Here is a 14,364-nt window from a genome sequence, read left to right as displayed (position 1 = left end):
ATAAAATCTCACTGAAATCAATGGGACTTTGGCATGCACTTAAATAGCCCTTACCACCCTACATGCTTATGATCCACTTCTATTCAAGAAAGCAATCAAGCACGAGTTTCTAAATCAGGATCTAAAGGTATTCTGTGAAAACCATTTCTATTCCAAGCTCTACTAATAAATTAGGTTTTTTGTGATTTTGCTTTTTTTTTTTCCATTAAGAATGTATAACGTGAATGTGCTTTGCTTCATTTTAAGCTGCAAAGGCCCATTTTATGTACTGCTTGTTAAATCAGATTCTAATGATTCTTTCCCTCATGCAAATCTTTCCTCTCATTCATGGATTGTATTTAAATTCTGCTCAGCTTGTATTCATGATGCCTTGTCAGTGATTTGCATTGCTCTGATGCATTTGCCCTGGTTGCACCCCTCACTCACTTTGGCTTGAGAACATAGAAGCCATAAATAACTCTTTAGCTGCTAAAAACAACACACACAATTCTTGTACACTAATGAGCTCGAGGATGGCAGCAATGAAGCTCCGTGTGGGTCTCCGTGGTTTCCTGATCTGGCTATTCCAAATGCCCTGCTCTGTGTCCTGGAAACTAAGATTTTACAACTTGTTATAGCAAAAATATTCCTTCCCTAGAGTTTTGCGAAAAAGTAACTTCAGTTTAAAACCCACAACGCTAAATGTGCTTTCCACCCCACAGGTTTGGAGAGAGGAAGTCGTGCTGCTCCCTGCAGAGAGGCTGCAGCTCCGGATGGCAGCGATGTACAGAACACACAGTGCCCAAAGGGGAAACATTGCCCCTTCCTTTCCTAAAATATTTCATTCTGTTCCCTCCCTACATCTGGACAGAAAGCCAAAGCAAGTAATTTGTTTCCTAAGCCAGATGGCTACATTTTCTGATTTACTTTGAAAGAGAGCATTTAGATTTCAACCACTGAGAAATGATGAAGGTATCATGTCTCAAACACATTTTGAATAAGTCTCTTCATAGCACGAAAACTATTCTTTTTTTATTTCAGAAGATGTGAAAATGGGACATTCTGGTAGTAAGTTTATTTTTGGAAAAAAGTCAAGTAGAAAAAAATAATTTGAGACTTCAAATTGAGACTTGAGATTTAATGCTTCTTTGTGAAGAATGTCACATATAATTATCAATAACAGAAGTCTGGAGGAAAGAACTTCCAACTAATGCATTTAAAGCATACCTGAAAGCATCTAACAAGTCACACATAAGGCAAAACTAACGGGATAAGAACCCCTTTTTAATGCAACATATTAAAGAAGTTAGATAGTGTTCAAGAGAAATAACCCAGCTTTCTCCTTTATAATATATTAGGCATCTACAGGAAAGTGGCCACATCTTTCCGGCTAAATTTCTCTTTTCTTGCAAAGCTGGATTTTAGGAAAGAGCATCTTAGTTCTGCGCTCTCCCCTGTTCGTCGCAGGATGCTGAGCCCTGTCCCGAGGGTGCCCGCGGCGATGTGCGGGGCCAGGCAGCAGCGGCGCTCCCGTTTCCCCGCCGCGCTCCGCGGACGGGAGAGGCTGCGGGAAGGGCGGCAGAGCGGGAATCCCGCGGGAGCAGGAGCGGCGGAAGGCGCTGGAATTCCCGCTGTCCCCGGCGGAAGGCGCTGGAATTCCCGCTGTCCCCAGCGGAGGGCACTGCGGGATGGCGAGCGCCGGAGCCCCGGGCCCCGCTGCTGCCGCTGCGCCCGCACGCCTCTGCCACCGCAGCCCCTGCCCAGTGCAGCTCCAGAATTGCTGTAAACCTTCTTTCCCCTACCTGCCTGCCGTACGGAATGGGAGGAATGAGGAATTTTGCTCCAGCACGAGCCAGCTCAGCCTCAGCCCTGAGGCACCCAGGGCCCGGTGGGGTCGGGAGCGCGGCGGGCTCGGGGCTGCAGCCGCGGGGGCTCTGAGGGGACCCTGTGGGAGAAACTGCTCTGAAAATGGAGCTGGACTGGGCACACAGCAGAGTCAGGAAATCCAGGTTCTCCTCCTAGACCTGCATTGAGGTTTCATTCGCCTGGGTATTATTACTGCAATTTCTGCCTCGCAAGAAGAAATTTGACTATTAATTCACGAGTGAACGTAAAGTGTTTTGAGATGACAGATAAGAGACTAGTAGGAGTGAAGAAGTGTTATCTCAGCCTTCAAAAAGCTTGGTTCAGCATTTGACCTTAGGTACTAGTTTCTGAGGTGATTTGACTATCCTTAGTCACCTCAGATTATTGCTCCACATTTTAATACCAGACACTAGTTATTTCCATACCACCACAGCATTTATTATGTGTGATCCTTTCTGCTGAACTAGTGAAACTCATATACCTGATTACAGTAATGATGGGCAGTTGTAAAATTTAAATAAATAGAGCTGTCTGAAGATTTCTAATTGAGTTCTCTTAAAGGGTGCCTAGAGCTCATCCTGACCACATGCAGGGAGGTTGCCTTGTTTAATGTTTTTTCTTTGGACTGACATTTTCAGATTTCTTTATTCTTAGTCTCATCCTATTGTTTCCAGGGTGACCTTTGTTGCCCAGCCTCTTTAATTCTAGGCACAGATGTGCTGTCCTTCCATACCATGCAGTTTTGGTATGCAGGACAAAAAAAGAGGGAACATGGCCAGGAAGGAGAGAGATTGCTCTTCACTTCCTTCCCTGTTGGGCCAGAAGCTGCATTGGCCATGGTGTGTAGGAGTGGGAGTGTGTGCCTGGAGAAGCACAGGCTGTGTGGCTCTGGAATGGGGTGCAGGAGCAGGGCATGCTCCAGGCAGGTTGTAACAGGCACTCTGGAGACTGGCTGGGATTCCACAAGCTGGTTTGACTGGTCCACACTGAGCTTTCCTCCAGCATGATCTTGGCTGCAGGTGAGTTTTCACTCCAGGAGCATCTTTTGTAATTTTTCAATGTACATTATCACTAGGTCTCTCTCTTCCCTCACATTAGGTGACCTGTCTATCCCAGGTAAAATGCCGTGTTTTTATTGCTTAAGATGGTTACCTTACAGTGCAGGCTAGATTTGGCTTTTGCACTGCATGTAGTGCTTGGGATGTAAGTGTGTTATGGGATCAAGAAGTGGTCTTGTACTGAATTTTCTATTTCAAAGTAGAGCTGGGGTTCTCCCAATGCCTTTCTTTCTCAGCTAGTGATTCCTTTTTAAATTTGGGCATTCTGCCTTATCTCCCAGTACCAGTTTCCTCTTATAGAAAACTGTCATTGCTTTATTCTACAAGCCACTTTCAGGTGTCTAGAGATGTGTCCTCCTGAGGGAACCTGGAAAAAGCCCAGGCTCTGAAGCTGGGGTGAAAACACTGTGGGTAGGGTGTGCACAGAGGCACCTCTGCCTCTAGATTTCCCACCCCACCTGGGACAGCTTTGAGCATTTTACAATGGTTTGAATATTGTGTAAGAAAGGAGGCTTAGACTGGCACACACGTTCCTTGTGTGCTAGTCTAAGCCTTCCCAGAAAGCCTGATCACATTTGTATTATTAAAATATACAAGAATTTCCTAACTCCTCCTTTTCTTGAAGCCCCTTTCCAACCAAAAGATTGATTACTAAAGTTTCAGGGACTTCTCCTGCACAGGGAAAACTTTGGAGCCCACTTCCAGCTAGCTCCCAGGGACTGTGCAGCAGGGCCCAGGGATGTACTGTGTCCCTGCTGAGGCTCTGCAGCTCACCTGCTCTGCTGTGCCTCCTTTTAAGAGGCCCACCAGAAGCTAGGCCAGCTCTCTGGGAAGCTGCAGGGTTTTTTTAGTTTTTGCAGCAGGATAAGCAAGATCTGTAAGATTTCCTTTCTGAAGCAGGAGCATGTAAAGTAAGGAGGGGTCCTGGGAAAAAAAAAAACAAGGCAGAAGGGGGAATAAAAATGTAAGAGAGCTCTCCAAAGGTATCTTGCTTATTAGAAAAGAAAAAAATCCCAAACCATGTTTTTGTGCTAACATGGTCACTCACCTGAGCAGAGCAGTTTGGCCTTTCTGTGGGAGGCTCTCAGTTGCCTTTATCCAGCCCCCCAAATGCTGCCATGCAAGTTGTGCTATGGGCCATATCAGTGACAGCAAAACTTCCCCTTACCTCTCCAGAACCAGTGGGTGCTGCCCTGCCCCTGGATGAGCCTCTGCAGCAGGGATGCTGTTGGCACTCCTGCTCTGCAGGCCAGGGCGTGGGCCATGGGGCACCTTGGGCTGTTTTCAGTAGCTCTCTGGCAGATTTACAGAGAAAGCAGTTTATCATCAGATCTTGAAAATTACCATGTCATTTCTATCACCTCACCAATACTTTTTGGATCTTCATAGAAAATTTAACCTTGAAGTTTGATAAAGGGCATCCTAATAATGTGAAGTTCATTGTAGCTGTGGATTTTTATTTTTCATGCACCTAAATGCCTTGCTGGTGGTGTTTCTGATTGTTTTTCTTTATCTACAAATTTTATGCTGATTCACAAAAACCTGTACTTCTAAGTTAGCTTCTTTAGCTCCATTTCCCCAGGTTTGTGTTTCTAGTGGTTTTAATTTTACCTGATTTTCATTTTTTTAACCTTTGCATTATTACTCAGTCACTTCCAAAGCAGGCATCTTGTTTACCTGGCTAGCTCTGAGACCCCTCTGTTTTAGTTCACCTGTAGCCCCTCTTGGCTCATTCTGGAGGAGGTTAAGCCAAAGCACTACTTCTTTCTTTTACTAGAAATGCTTTTATCTCAGTGTGAGCAACCTGCACCAGCAGCCTGTGAGAGACCTATCTAAACAAATTCTCAGAGAGGAGTTGTGGCTGTACCTCTCCTCTGTCTTCCTTGTTGGAACCTGGTGGAGGGGAAGGAACTCAGATTTTTATCTGCAGAACTGATTGTGCTAGGTGGGTCTTCCCCAGCAGGAAAGGAAAGCTGACAGCTGGGAAAAGTGCCACGTTGATTTAACAACAACCTTGAAAAGAATGTTTCCAGCAATATAGAAAAATAATATGGTCTTTTCAACTTACTGCTATGTCAATATTCTGATGCTGGTCAGTTGGTGCATAAATAGGTACCATGTGTAAATCCCAGGGGAATTTCCTTTGCATTTAAGAAGTTAAAATTATTTTTCCCATCAAGTAGTTAGTTAGCATTTTAAATTACTCCTTTTCATGTTCCTGGCAACTTTGTAGAAGTGGGGTCTATTAAGTCAGGAGATCTTTGAAAGGGACACCAATAATCAAGTCAGTGCTCAATGAAACAAGGTTTTTCCCACAAATCATGACTGATATCTGTGTCATTAGTAGGGTAGCTGCCCATCTCTTATCATGATTGGCAGGTTAATAAGGGACCTGGGGCTATCTTTTCACTGCTAGCACACAACCTAACCAATTGCTTTTAAATGACTGCTAATTTGACAGAATATAAGCAGAATATGTAAAAATATCTGGAGTAATGTCTAATGCAGATTTTACTCATATTCTGAGATCTCTCATTTTAGAAAGCAGATTAGAAAGTTAATAGATTTTAAAATTTTTTTGGACACTCAGTTTTTAAAGAAAATCTTGTAGTTGTTCTTTGGTTCAATTAGGACCAAAAGAGAAGGGAGTTTTGTAATGCAATTGTCCTGTAAAGGAAAATGTTTTAAATTGGGGAGATTATGTGAGCAGACCACCTGTAGGGCATTCATAGCTCTTTTCTATAATGCTCCAAGCCATGCCTTGCTGCCTGCAGTCTGGCTAACAATGCAGGGAAAAGCTGTTTAAAAGGCTGTTCTCCCTTTTCCCTCTGGTGTTCACTAACTGTTACAAGTCTTCCTCTTAAAATAAAAAAAAAAAGTCCCATGTCCCTTTAATTGAAGAACTTTAAGGCTTCATGGTGGCCAATTGGTCTGCAACAAGAGGAACCAGGCAGCAGGGAAAGAAACTTCAGACTATACATCACGTTTGGTGAAGAGAAAAGATCAAAGTTTTCCCAAACTCAAAAGAAACCAAGTTCCCTACAGATTAACCCTATTCATTTAGCTCCTCTTAAAGGAATGATGTTCTGAGCCACTGGGCAGACAGGTAAAAAGTTCAACAATTGCCAAAGCATTCTTCTGTTAATTCAACAGCCTTCTGCTCAAATAAATTAGCTTACTCCTGACAGAAGAACAATACCTTTTCTCTTGAAAAAGGACCATATTTGATATACAAAAGTTAAGATGTTAGTTTAATCTGCTAAGAAGAGATTGATCTAACAAATTTCAACTCACTGTTCCACCACAGTACATGAGCTATGAATTTAAAACATTAACCTTTTACACTTCAGTATGCATCCCAGGAAAGGCAGGTGCTTACAGAAGTGTAGACAACAGATATGAGAGGCGGGTGTGCACATTCCTAAAATAACACCCGTTTTAAAAGGATACTTAACATGCCACGGGAGATGACTCTTTTGTAAAGGCTCAAAGACATCATCATCTTTTAAAAAAGGAAAGAAGTATGGTAAAGCACCTCCCAGTTTTGGCAAACACTTTTTCAGAACAACTTGTTGAATGACTTGTTTTCTTGTGTCTACATATCTCACTTCTTTAACAGGTAATGACTGGAGAATGAATGTAGTTCATAGTTTATGGAACTACCTAAAGATACAGCAGCTGGAATAACCAGGGCAGGAGGAGAGGAAAAGCTTGAAAAAGTCATTTATCAAAAGTCATTTTATTGACAAAATAGAATACTCATATTTGCTCTTACAGGGGTAGCCTCTAAATTTTTACAAAAAAATTTACAGACTGTATAGCTTTGGATATATACATATTTTACACATCTGTACAAGGTAACAAATAATTATATAAATACATCCTTTAATGTAGGAAACCCGTATTTAGCTGGGGTGTATAATTAAGACATTTTTTGATTCAGTCAATATTGTAAGGCATTTGCCTGGTCATCCACATCCCAAAAACCTGCAGTCCCCAGCAGACTCCCACCTCAGGACGGGGCGGGGGGGGAGGAAGACCCTCTCTCCCATGAGTAAAGAGCTGCTGTTAGTCCAGAGTGATTCAGAAGCTGCTGTGCCTTGCCCTCTGCAAGACACGGGTGAGCCTCTGCCCTCCTCTGCCAGCAAAATAATAAGCTGGCTCCTTGAAGTACATGCTCCCTGCATATGAATGGAGGGGAAGGAGGAGGGGGTTGGAGCCTGGGGCCTCTGCCAGCTGCATTGTTCTATACAAGCTGTGGCTAATAAGGACCATTAGGGGTTCATTAATGGCACCAAACAGTGAGGAGGCATTTTAGGCAGGCCAGTGTCCCTCATTCCCTAACCTTTGGCCTCTTTCCCCCTCCTCACACTTGAGACAGGGGCATCTGCTTGGGATAGGAGACGGAGCTGGCGGTGCCTGATCTCCACGTCAGGCCGGTGCTGACATCGCTGTAGAGTGAGCCACCACCTCCGGCCCCGAGTCCTCCTGCCGTGGTGATCACTGCCTGTCCACCTGCCCCTGCCCCTGCGCCCCCAGCCACGGCAGCGCCTTTGCTGGCCCAGCAGCAGCGAGTGCAGAGGGCCCTCCAGGATTCCAGGGTCTTGCCGGACCAGACCCAGACGCCAGAAGTGATGCCCACCACCAGGCACATGAAGTACTTGAGCATGAAGACGGCATAGTCGGGGCGGCGGGCCTGGTCGGGCTGCTGGTCTCGCAGGCAGGGGCAGTTGTGCGTGGCCTCCCAGCGGGGCCGGTTGTGCTGCTCGTAGAAGAGGCAGGCGACCACGCTGGCAGCCGGCACGGTGTAGAGCACGGTGAAGAGGCCCAGGCGTATCATCAGCTTCTCCAGCTTGTGGGTCTTGGTGGGGCCACCCTGCTGCTTGATGACGCTGCGGATACGGAAGAGCGAGACGAAGCCGGCAAGCAGGAACATGGAACCGATGGCCAAGTAGATGAGCAGAGGTGCCAGCACGAAGCCCCGTAAGTTCTCCAGGCTCTGGTTGCCCACGTAGCAGATGCCGGCCACGGGGTCCCCGTCCACAGAACTGAGCGCCAGCACAGCGATGGACTTGACGCTGGGGAGCAGCCAGGCGGCCAGGTGGAAATACTGCGCGTAGCCGGCGATGGCCTCGTTGCCCCACTTCATGCCTGCCGCCAGGAACCAGGTGAGGGAGAGGATGACCCACCAGATGGAGCTGGCCATGCCGAAGAAGTAGACGAGCAGGAAGACCACGGTGCACAGCGCCGGGCCGGTGCTCTCGTACCGCACGTGCTCGGCCACCGCCAGCTCCGGCTGCAGCTCGGCCGCGCCGCCCGCCGCGCCGCGCCCCCCCGCCGCCGCCGCCCCCGCCGCCGCGCCGCCGCCGGCCCCCGCCGCCCCGGCCCCCGCGCCGCCCGCGCCCGCCCCGCCGCTGCACGCCACCTTCTCGTGCCCCGCCACCAGCCGCACCAGGTAGCCGAGGGACACGAAGAGGTAGCAGGCGGCCAGGAAGATGATGGGGCGCTCGGGGTACTTGAAGCGCTCCATGTCGATGAGGAAGGTGGAGACGGTGGCGAAGGTGGAGAGGAAGCAGAGCACGGACCAGAGCCCGATCCAGAAGGCGGTGAAGGCGCGCTCGTCGGGGCTGAAGTAGGGGTTGTGGCAGGGCAGGGCGCAGTTGGCGATCTGCCCCGTCTTGACGCGGTTGTAGAGCGGGTGCCGCTCGCTGGACACCGACACCATGGGCGCCCGGCACTGGCAGCCCGGCTCGCAGGGAGGCGGCGGCCGCGGCTTGCGCGGAGCCTCGGCCGGCGGGGCGGCGGCGGCGGGGGGCGCCTTGGCGGGGGTGCCGGGCTTGGAGCCGCGGAGCGGGGGCTTGGCGGGCGGCGGCGCGGCCGTGGTGAGGTCCGTGCGGTTGTAGTCCATACAGAGCGTGTCCGGGCTGCCCTGCTCGGGGAGGCGGTCGCAGCGCATCCTGTCGGGCCAGGCGAAGCCGTACTGGCGCATGAGCGGGGCGCAGCCGGCCTTGGCCCGCTCGCAGACGCTGCGGCAGGGCGGCAGCGGCTTCTTGTAGTCCTCCAGGCAGATGGGGGTGTACATGCTGCAGAGGAAGAAGCGCAGGTCGCTGGAGCACTGGATCTCCACCAGCGGCCAGAACTGGTGCACCTCCAGCCCGGCCTCGTCCTGCGTGTCGTGGTTGAACTGGTTGGGCATGTAGGTGTAGTTGTAGCCGATGCCCTTGCAGAGGGGCACGGTGATCTCCTGGCACGACAGCTCCTTCGCCGAGGAGGAGGAGGAGGACGCGGCGGCTGCGGCCGAGGCGGCGGCGCAGCCGGCGCGCTGCAGCAGGGACAGGGCGGCGAGCAGCGAGGTGATTTCCAACAGGTAACTCCACTCCATGCTCGGCGGCGCGCGGGCGGCGGCCCCGGCTCCTCTCCCGTCCCGCTCAGCAGCCGCGGGGAGCGCGGCGCCACAGCACCCCCCCGCCCCGGCTACCCCCGGGGGGGCGGAGGGCGGCCCCCTCCGTGCTGGTCGCAGGTGAGAGGTCTCGCAGCTCCCGCCGGACTCCGTCGTCCGCGGGCACCCGGTGACGGGGAGCCCCCACTCGGCGCCGGAGGATGGGGGTCGGCTCACGGGAGGCCCCTCAGCCGCCGTCGCATCGCTCCCCGCGGGGTCGGTTTCGCAGGGGGAGGCGCGGCTCCTCTCGCCGCTGCTCCAGCGCCGGCCGGGCACGGGGCGGCGGCGGCAGAGAAGTTTCGCCGTCAGCCCCCGGGCGGCGCGGTGAAGAAGGCTGAGGCGTCCCGGGAACCAGGCGGTGCCGGGCTCCCACCGCCCCGAGCGAACGGGCAGCGGCAGGGCCGGAGCTGGGGCGGCCGGAGCGGCTCCTTCTGCCGCCCGCCCGGGCGCAGGGCTCCGCAGGTGACTGCCAGCCGGCCGGTCCTCGCCCTGCGCTGGGTCCCTCTCCGGCTCCCGGGCACCCCGGCCGCGATCGCGCCACCTGAGCCGTGGGTCGAGCGCGGCAGTGCCTCCGCCAACTTCTCGCTCTCCGGCCCCGGCAGCGGCGCTCCGGCCACCGCGCTCTCATGAATATTTATAGTAAGCGCCGCCAGACCCCGCCCCCGCAGCCTCGTCCGCCTATCAGCCGCGCTCGGGCGGGACGCGGGGGGCGGGCCCCGGGGCTCCTTAAGGTGGCGCCGGTGCTGGACTGTGGCCGCGGTGGGTGTTGCCGGGTCGCAGTGGCTGCGGGGACGTGGCGGTGTTTGCTCGGCCCCTGCCCGTGCGGAGACGCGCGGCTCTGCACCGGTGCAGCTGGGCTATGCAGGGATCTCCATCCCCCTGCACGAGCTCCCGGGCAAGTCACAGTCACCGCAGCAGCAGTTTAAGTAGCGCTCGGGGCTGTCTCGGAAGGGGTTTCCTATCACCTCGTTCTGCTCGCGGGATCGCCGCCCGTGCCGGTGTGCGCGCTGCCCCATCCTCTTGCACGTGCTGGTTACGGGGATCACGGTACCACCGCAGCCGCCACCCGGCCCCGCCGCCCAGGCTGCCCTCGCCCCCAGCCCCAGTGCCGAGCTCCGAACAACGCGCGGTGCAAGCGCAGCGCTGGAGGCTCTGCCCGGGGTCGGGGTCGCGGCGTGTGACGGGTGACACGGGGACCCCCGAGGCGCGGGCAGCCGCGGGTCACGGCGCTCGCCGGGGCGCGTTCAGGCGGTGCCGTGTGTGCGCCCCGGCCGGCGCCGGGAGCTCCCGCTGGGACGGCGGGGAGCAGCCCCGCGCCCCGGCAGGTGGACACTCGGTTCCCAGCCGGGCAAAGACACGCGGTAGCTCTGAGCGCACACTGCCCGCGGGACATGGGCCCGCACCGCGGCCGCCGCCGGCCACTGCCCCGCAGCCCAGGGGCAGCGCCGGGAGCCGGTCCTGGCACGGCCGTGGCTCCCGAGCGCCCGCGCCAGCCCGGCGCCGCGGCGGTGACTCGCCGAGGAGCCGCCTGCAGGCTCCCAGGGCGGCGTGTCCCGCCCGGGCCGGCAGAGCAGCCATCCGCGGCTGGATGGCCCCGCGCTGGGGAGCACCCCCGCCCTCCGCTCACGGGGGCCGCGAGAGGAGTCGCTGCTTTTCTCCGCCCGCGGCGGGGAGGGGGCGGGCGGGAATTCCGGCGGCCCCGCGGTAGCCAGACCACCTTAAGGGGAGCGGCGGCGGCGGGCGCGGGCTGCGAGCGCGGCGGGGCCGTCCCGGGGGGTTGTCGCGCTCCCGGGACGCGGCGTTTGTTTGTTAATTGAGGCGCTGCTGCGCCTGGCGCTCGCGCGGCGCTCCCGCTGCGGCCCTAATGACTGGAACCGCGGGAACGCGGCGGGGCCTGTCTGCCGGCGGCGGGAATCGTGTGATTCGCGGGGAGTCACACGGAGAGAAGCGGGGCCGGGGGCGAGCGAGCCCGCCCCGGGGGGCGGTGCGGGGCGCCCGGGGAGGAAATGGAACGCGTGAGGCCAAACAAGGAACAATCCCCGGGTTGTTGGCTGAGCCAACAGGCTGCTGTCGCCGTGTGAGCGAACGCGCGGATTACCCCGTTAGGAGGAAATGGGCGATGATGGGGCGATAAACGCGCCCGCTGTGTGACCACAATTGATTTGCAATTGACCGAGCGCCGCTCCCGACCCCGCGCCCGCCCCGGGTCTCTCGGGGCTGGGAAGCTCCCGGAGGCCGTGGCCGCGCTCCTCCGCCTGCTCGGACTGCGCGGTCGGTCCCGCTATTACACGCGCGGTGATGTTTGTGACCACAATCAGAACTTTCCTAAAAGTAGCAGGTGGTTATTTTAGCGCTAATTTAGTTAACAGCATTGTGAAAAGTTTTACGAGCTCGAACAATGACCGGTGAAGAAAACGTCTGGCACAGGACTCAGTGACGGATAGAGGTTTAAAAAGTGTCCAGTCCTGGATGCGATGCTCCATTTTAAGGAGTGACTTTTTTTGTGTGGTGGCTGCTTGAAGGGCACCTTATTTAAAAATCTCTACGGAACGTAAAACTCAGTGAGTCTAGCCGAGGGAGCCGGGCGAGTCTGTAAATTACCGCTCTGTCAGGATTCCTCTTGCCTGTTACAAAGTACCTTTTTATGCTGAACTTAAACTTTACACTACAGAGACAGCAGATGTGAGGTGATGGCTTCCAAAAGCAACACAGATGCTGTAAAATTTCCATTGCTATATTTTAGCGAGGAAGCTCAGGAGACATGCTGAATGCTGCAGTTTAGAATTACACTGTAACTCTCCTAGAAATAAGAGAATACTAAGTTTCTCAACAGTACATTTGGCTTCATTTTGGCTGTCATTCATATGCTCTTGTTTTCTTACAGCGAGAAGAAGAGATGCAGCACAAAGATACTGTGTGTCTTGAAGCTGTTCAGTAATGACAGAATTGGTAATATGGAACTTTATGGTAATTTAGTAATGACTGCATATCCAAATTCCCTAGTAAGACCATGATAATTTTCAAAATTGTCTTTCAGGTATATAAAACAGCACAGCTGTGAGGAGGCTGCTTTGCTTTATGTGAACTGAAAAGCAGCCTGGTTAGCTCAACACTGTGGAATCAGAGCCCATTGTGTGTTCCTCATACTTGGAGACTTCCCTGAAGTCCCTAGAAGTCCTGTGATGAAGGACTCAAGGGTCAAGTCTTTAAAATGGTTTGTGTGTTTATTCCAGAAAATTCAGCAGCTGCTTTTTCTGAAAAGCTGAACTTTGCTATAGCAATGCAGAATACTTTAGAGCACTTTTCCCCCCTGGGATTTCAAAACAGATGTCCAGTCATCAAATCCTGCAGAAATATAAAGCTGGCAAGAATGTTACAGATATTATAACTTTTTACAAAGTTACAGATTTGACTTCTTGTCAAATCTAGTCACTTTCTGACTGGTCTTTGTCACAACAGGTCTTTGCTGCCACAGATACTCACGCATCTTTTAGTCAAACGATTAGGTTTGGCACTGGCCCCTCTAACATAAGCTTAATTTTTCTGTGCATCTGAGGCTTTGCATTTAGGATTATATGGATCCCACCAAACCAGGTAATGGTAACTACATGACATTTTAGTTCAAAATAAGTAAATTTGCTGGTTTTTGGTTGTTTTTTTTTTTTTTTTTTTAAACTGGAAGTAAAAGTGCCACATGAAATCTTGGATTTAACATGCTATTTTGTTTATGTAAAAATAGAGATGTTTAGTTTATAAGATTGAAGAAAAATTGCTTTTTAATTCCCACTGAATGTTCTCCAGTAAATTTTAGTGTGGCATTGTCTGCATTGGATAGGTTACTGAATGGTGCTTTTATAAAAGTGTTTGAAAAGAAGAACTTGGCCCATGGAAATTGTTCAAATAATCTTGTTAGAATGAAGCCTTGACTGAAGGCAGTAATTTCATGGATTAAACCCAGAAGGGCTGGCTGGGCTGATCTCCTTCCTATCACATGCCACAGAGCTTTGTGCAGAGACTGTCTAAGCAAATGCTGGTTAGCTGCAAGACATGGGGGATTTTGCATGGACAATACATTGAACAACACCATGAAACTGGCAACTGGAACTTTTTGAGGACAGGATAAATAGGAGCTGGAAGAAAGAGTATTTTTACAGGCCATTTAGTAAACACAGTAAGGTAGAGTTGTTGCATCTATGTTCAGATTTCCCCTAAAAAGTTCCAATTAAAATTAAGAGAGACTGTTGTTTTCCCCAGTCTATCCTTTTCTCTCACATGCCATATGTGGTCCAGAACTGAGCAACATGATGACACATCCAAGTACGGGAAGGAATTGCCTGGTTTGTACTTCTGTGAGCCTGAAAAGCACAAATTATGAGCAAAAATCCAGTGCTGTGAAACCTGAAGAGAAATGGGGATAGGAGAATACAGTGTGCATATCTGTCTTACAGTCTGATATTTTTCCTTTTATAAAAATAAATAAATAAATGGCATTCATACATCTTCTGAGTCAGCCTGTACTTTATTGTGATTCATGAGAACTTTTTGTAGGCAAGAACAATGTTCTGCTTACATTTCTTCAGGCATGTCAGATCTGATCGGGGATGGGCACAGTACCATGGTGGTGCTACTGTTGTTCAGTGAGATAAGAGAGAGACTTCAGGAAACAAGAGAACAGGCTGAATATAATGTGCTGCCATGGCTACTCCTGGAGTGCAGTGAGCAGGTGGCTGAGGAGGAGGAGAAACTTCTGGAAGAGTACTTTGCTGTTGCTTTGTCATAAAGGATGATCACAAAGGGATTGATCAGTGCTGTGGTCTGAGTATTGCTCTGACACTGAAGCTGCAAGTTGTGGCCCTGAATGTGGCTGGAGGATTTTCTGCTGACCACGTTCAAATTTCTTCCTGAGGATGCTTTGAGTGCATGGGCTTCACTAGAGGAGGAGTATGAGCTGCAGAATGAGTGTTAGGACTTTGGGAACAGCAGTTTAGCATGAGGGCAGTATAAGATGAGCTCCTATTGAAG

At 51.7% G+C, this 14,364-nt stretch overlaps 1 protein-coding gene across 1 annotated transcript; it reads right to left on the bottom strand.

Moving 5' to 3' along the window:
• Nucleotides 1-6,623: 6,623 nt before the first annotated feature.
• On the bottom strand, nucleotides 6,624-9,957 carry FZD8 (frizzled class receptor 8). The gene has a single exon (XM_071428649.1). The coding sequence runs from the start codon at nucleotides 9,283-9,285 to the stop codon at nucleotides 7,270-7,272; it is 2,016 nt and encodes a 671-aa protein (XP_071284750.1). The 5' UTR covers nucleotides 9,286-9,957; the 3' UTR covers nucleotides 6,624-7,269.
• Nucleotides 9,958-14,364: the final 4,407 nt, after the last annotated feature.

Source organism: Agelaius tricolor, unplaced genomic scaffold (assembly GCF_023055355.1).
Source record: "Agelaius tricolor isolate 1412-34295 unplaced genomic scaffold, bAgeTri1.0.p SCAF_6, whole genome shotgun sequence".
NCBI lineage: Eukaryota > Metazoa > Chordata > Aves > Passeriformes > Icteridae > Agelaius > Agelaius tricolor.
The sequence above is the reverse complement of the archived record's forward strand: the minus strand, read 5'-3'. Positions and strand labels throughout refer to the sequence as shown.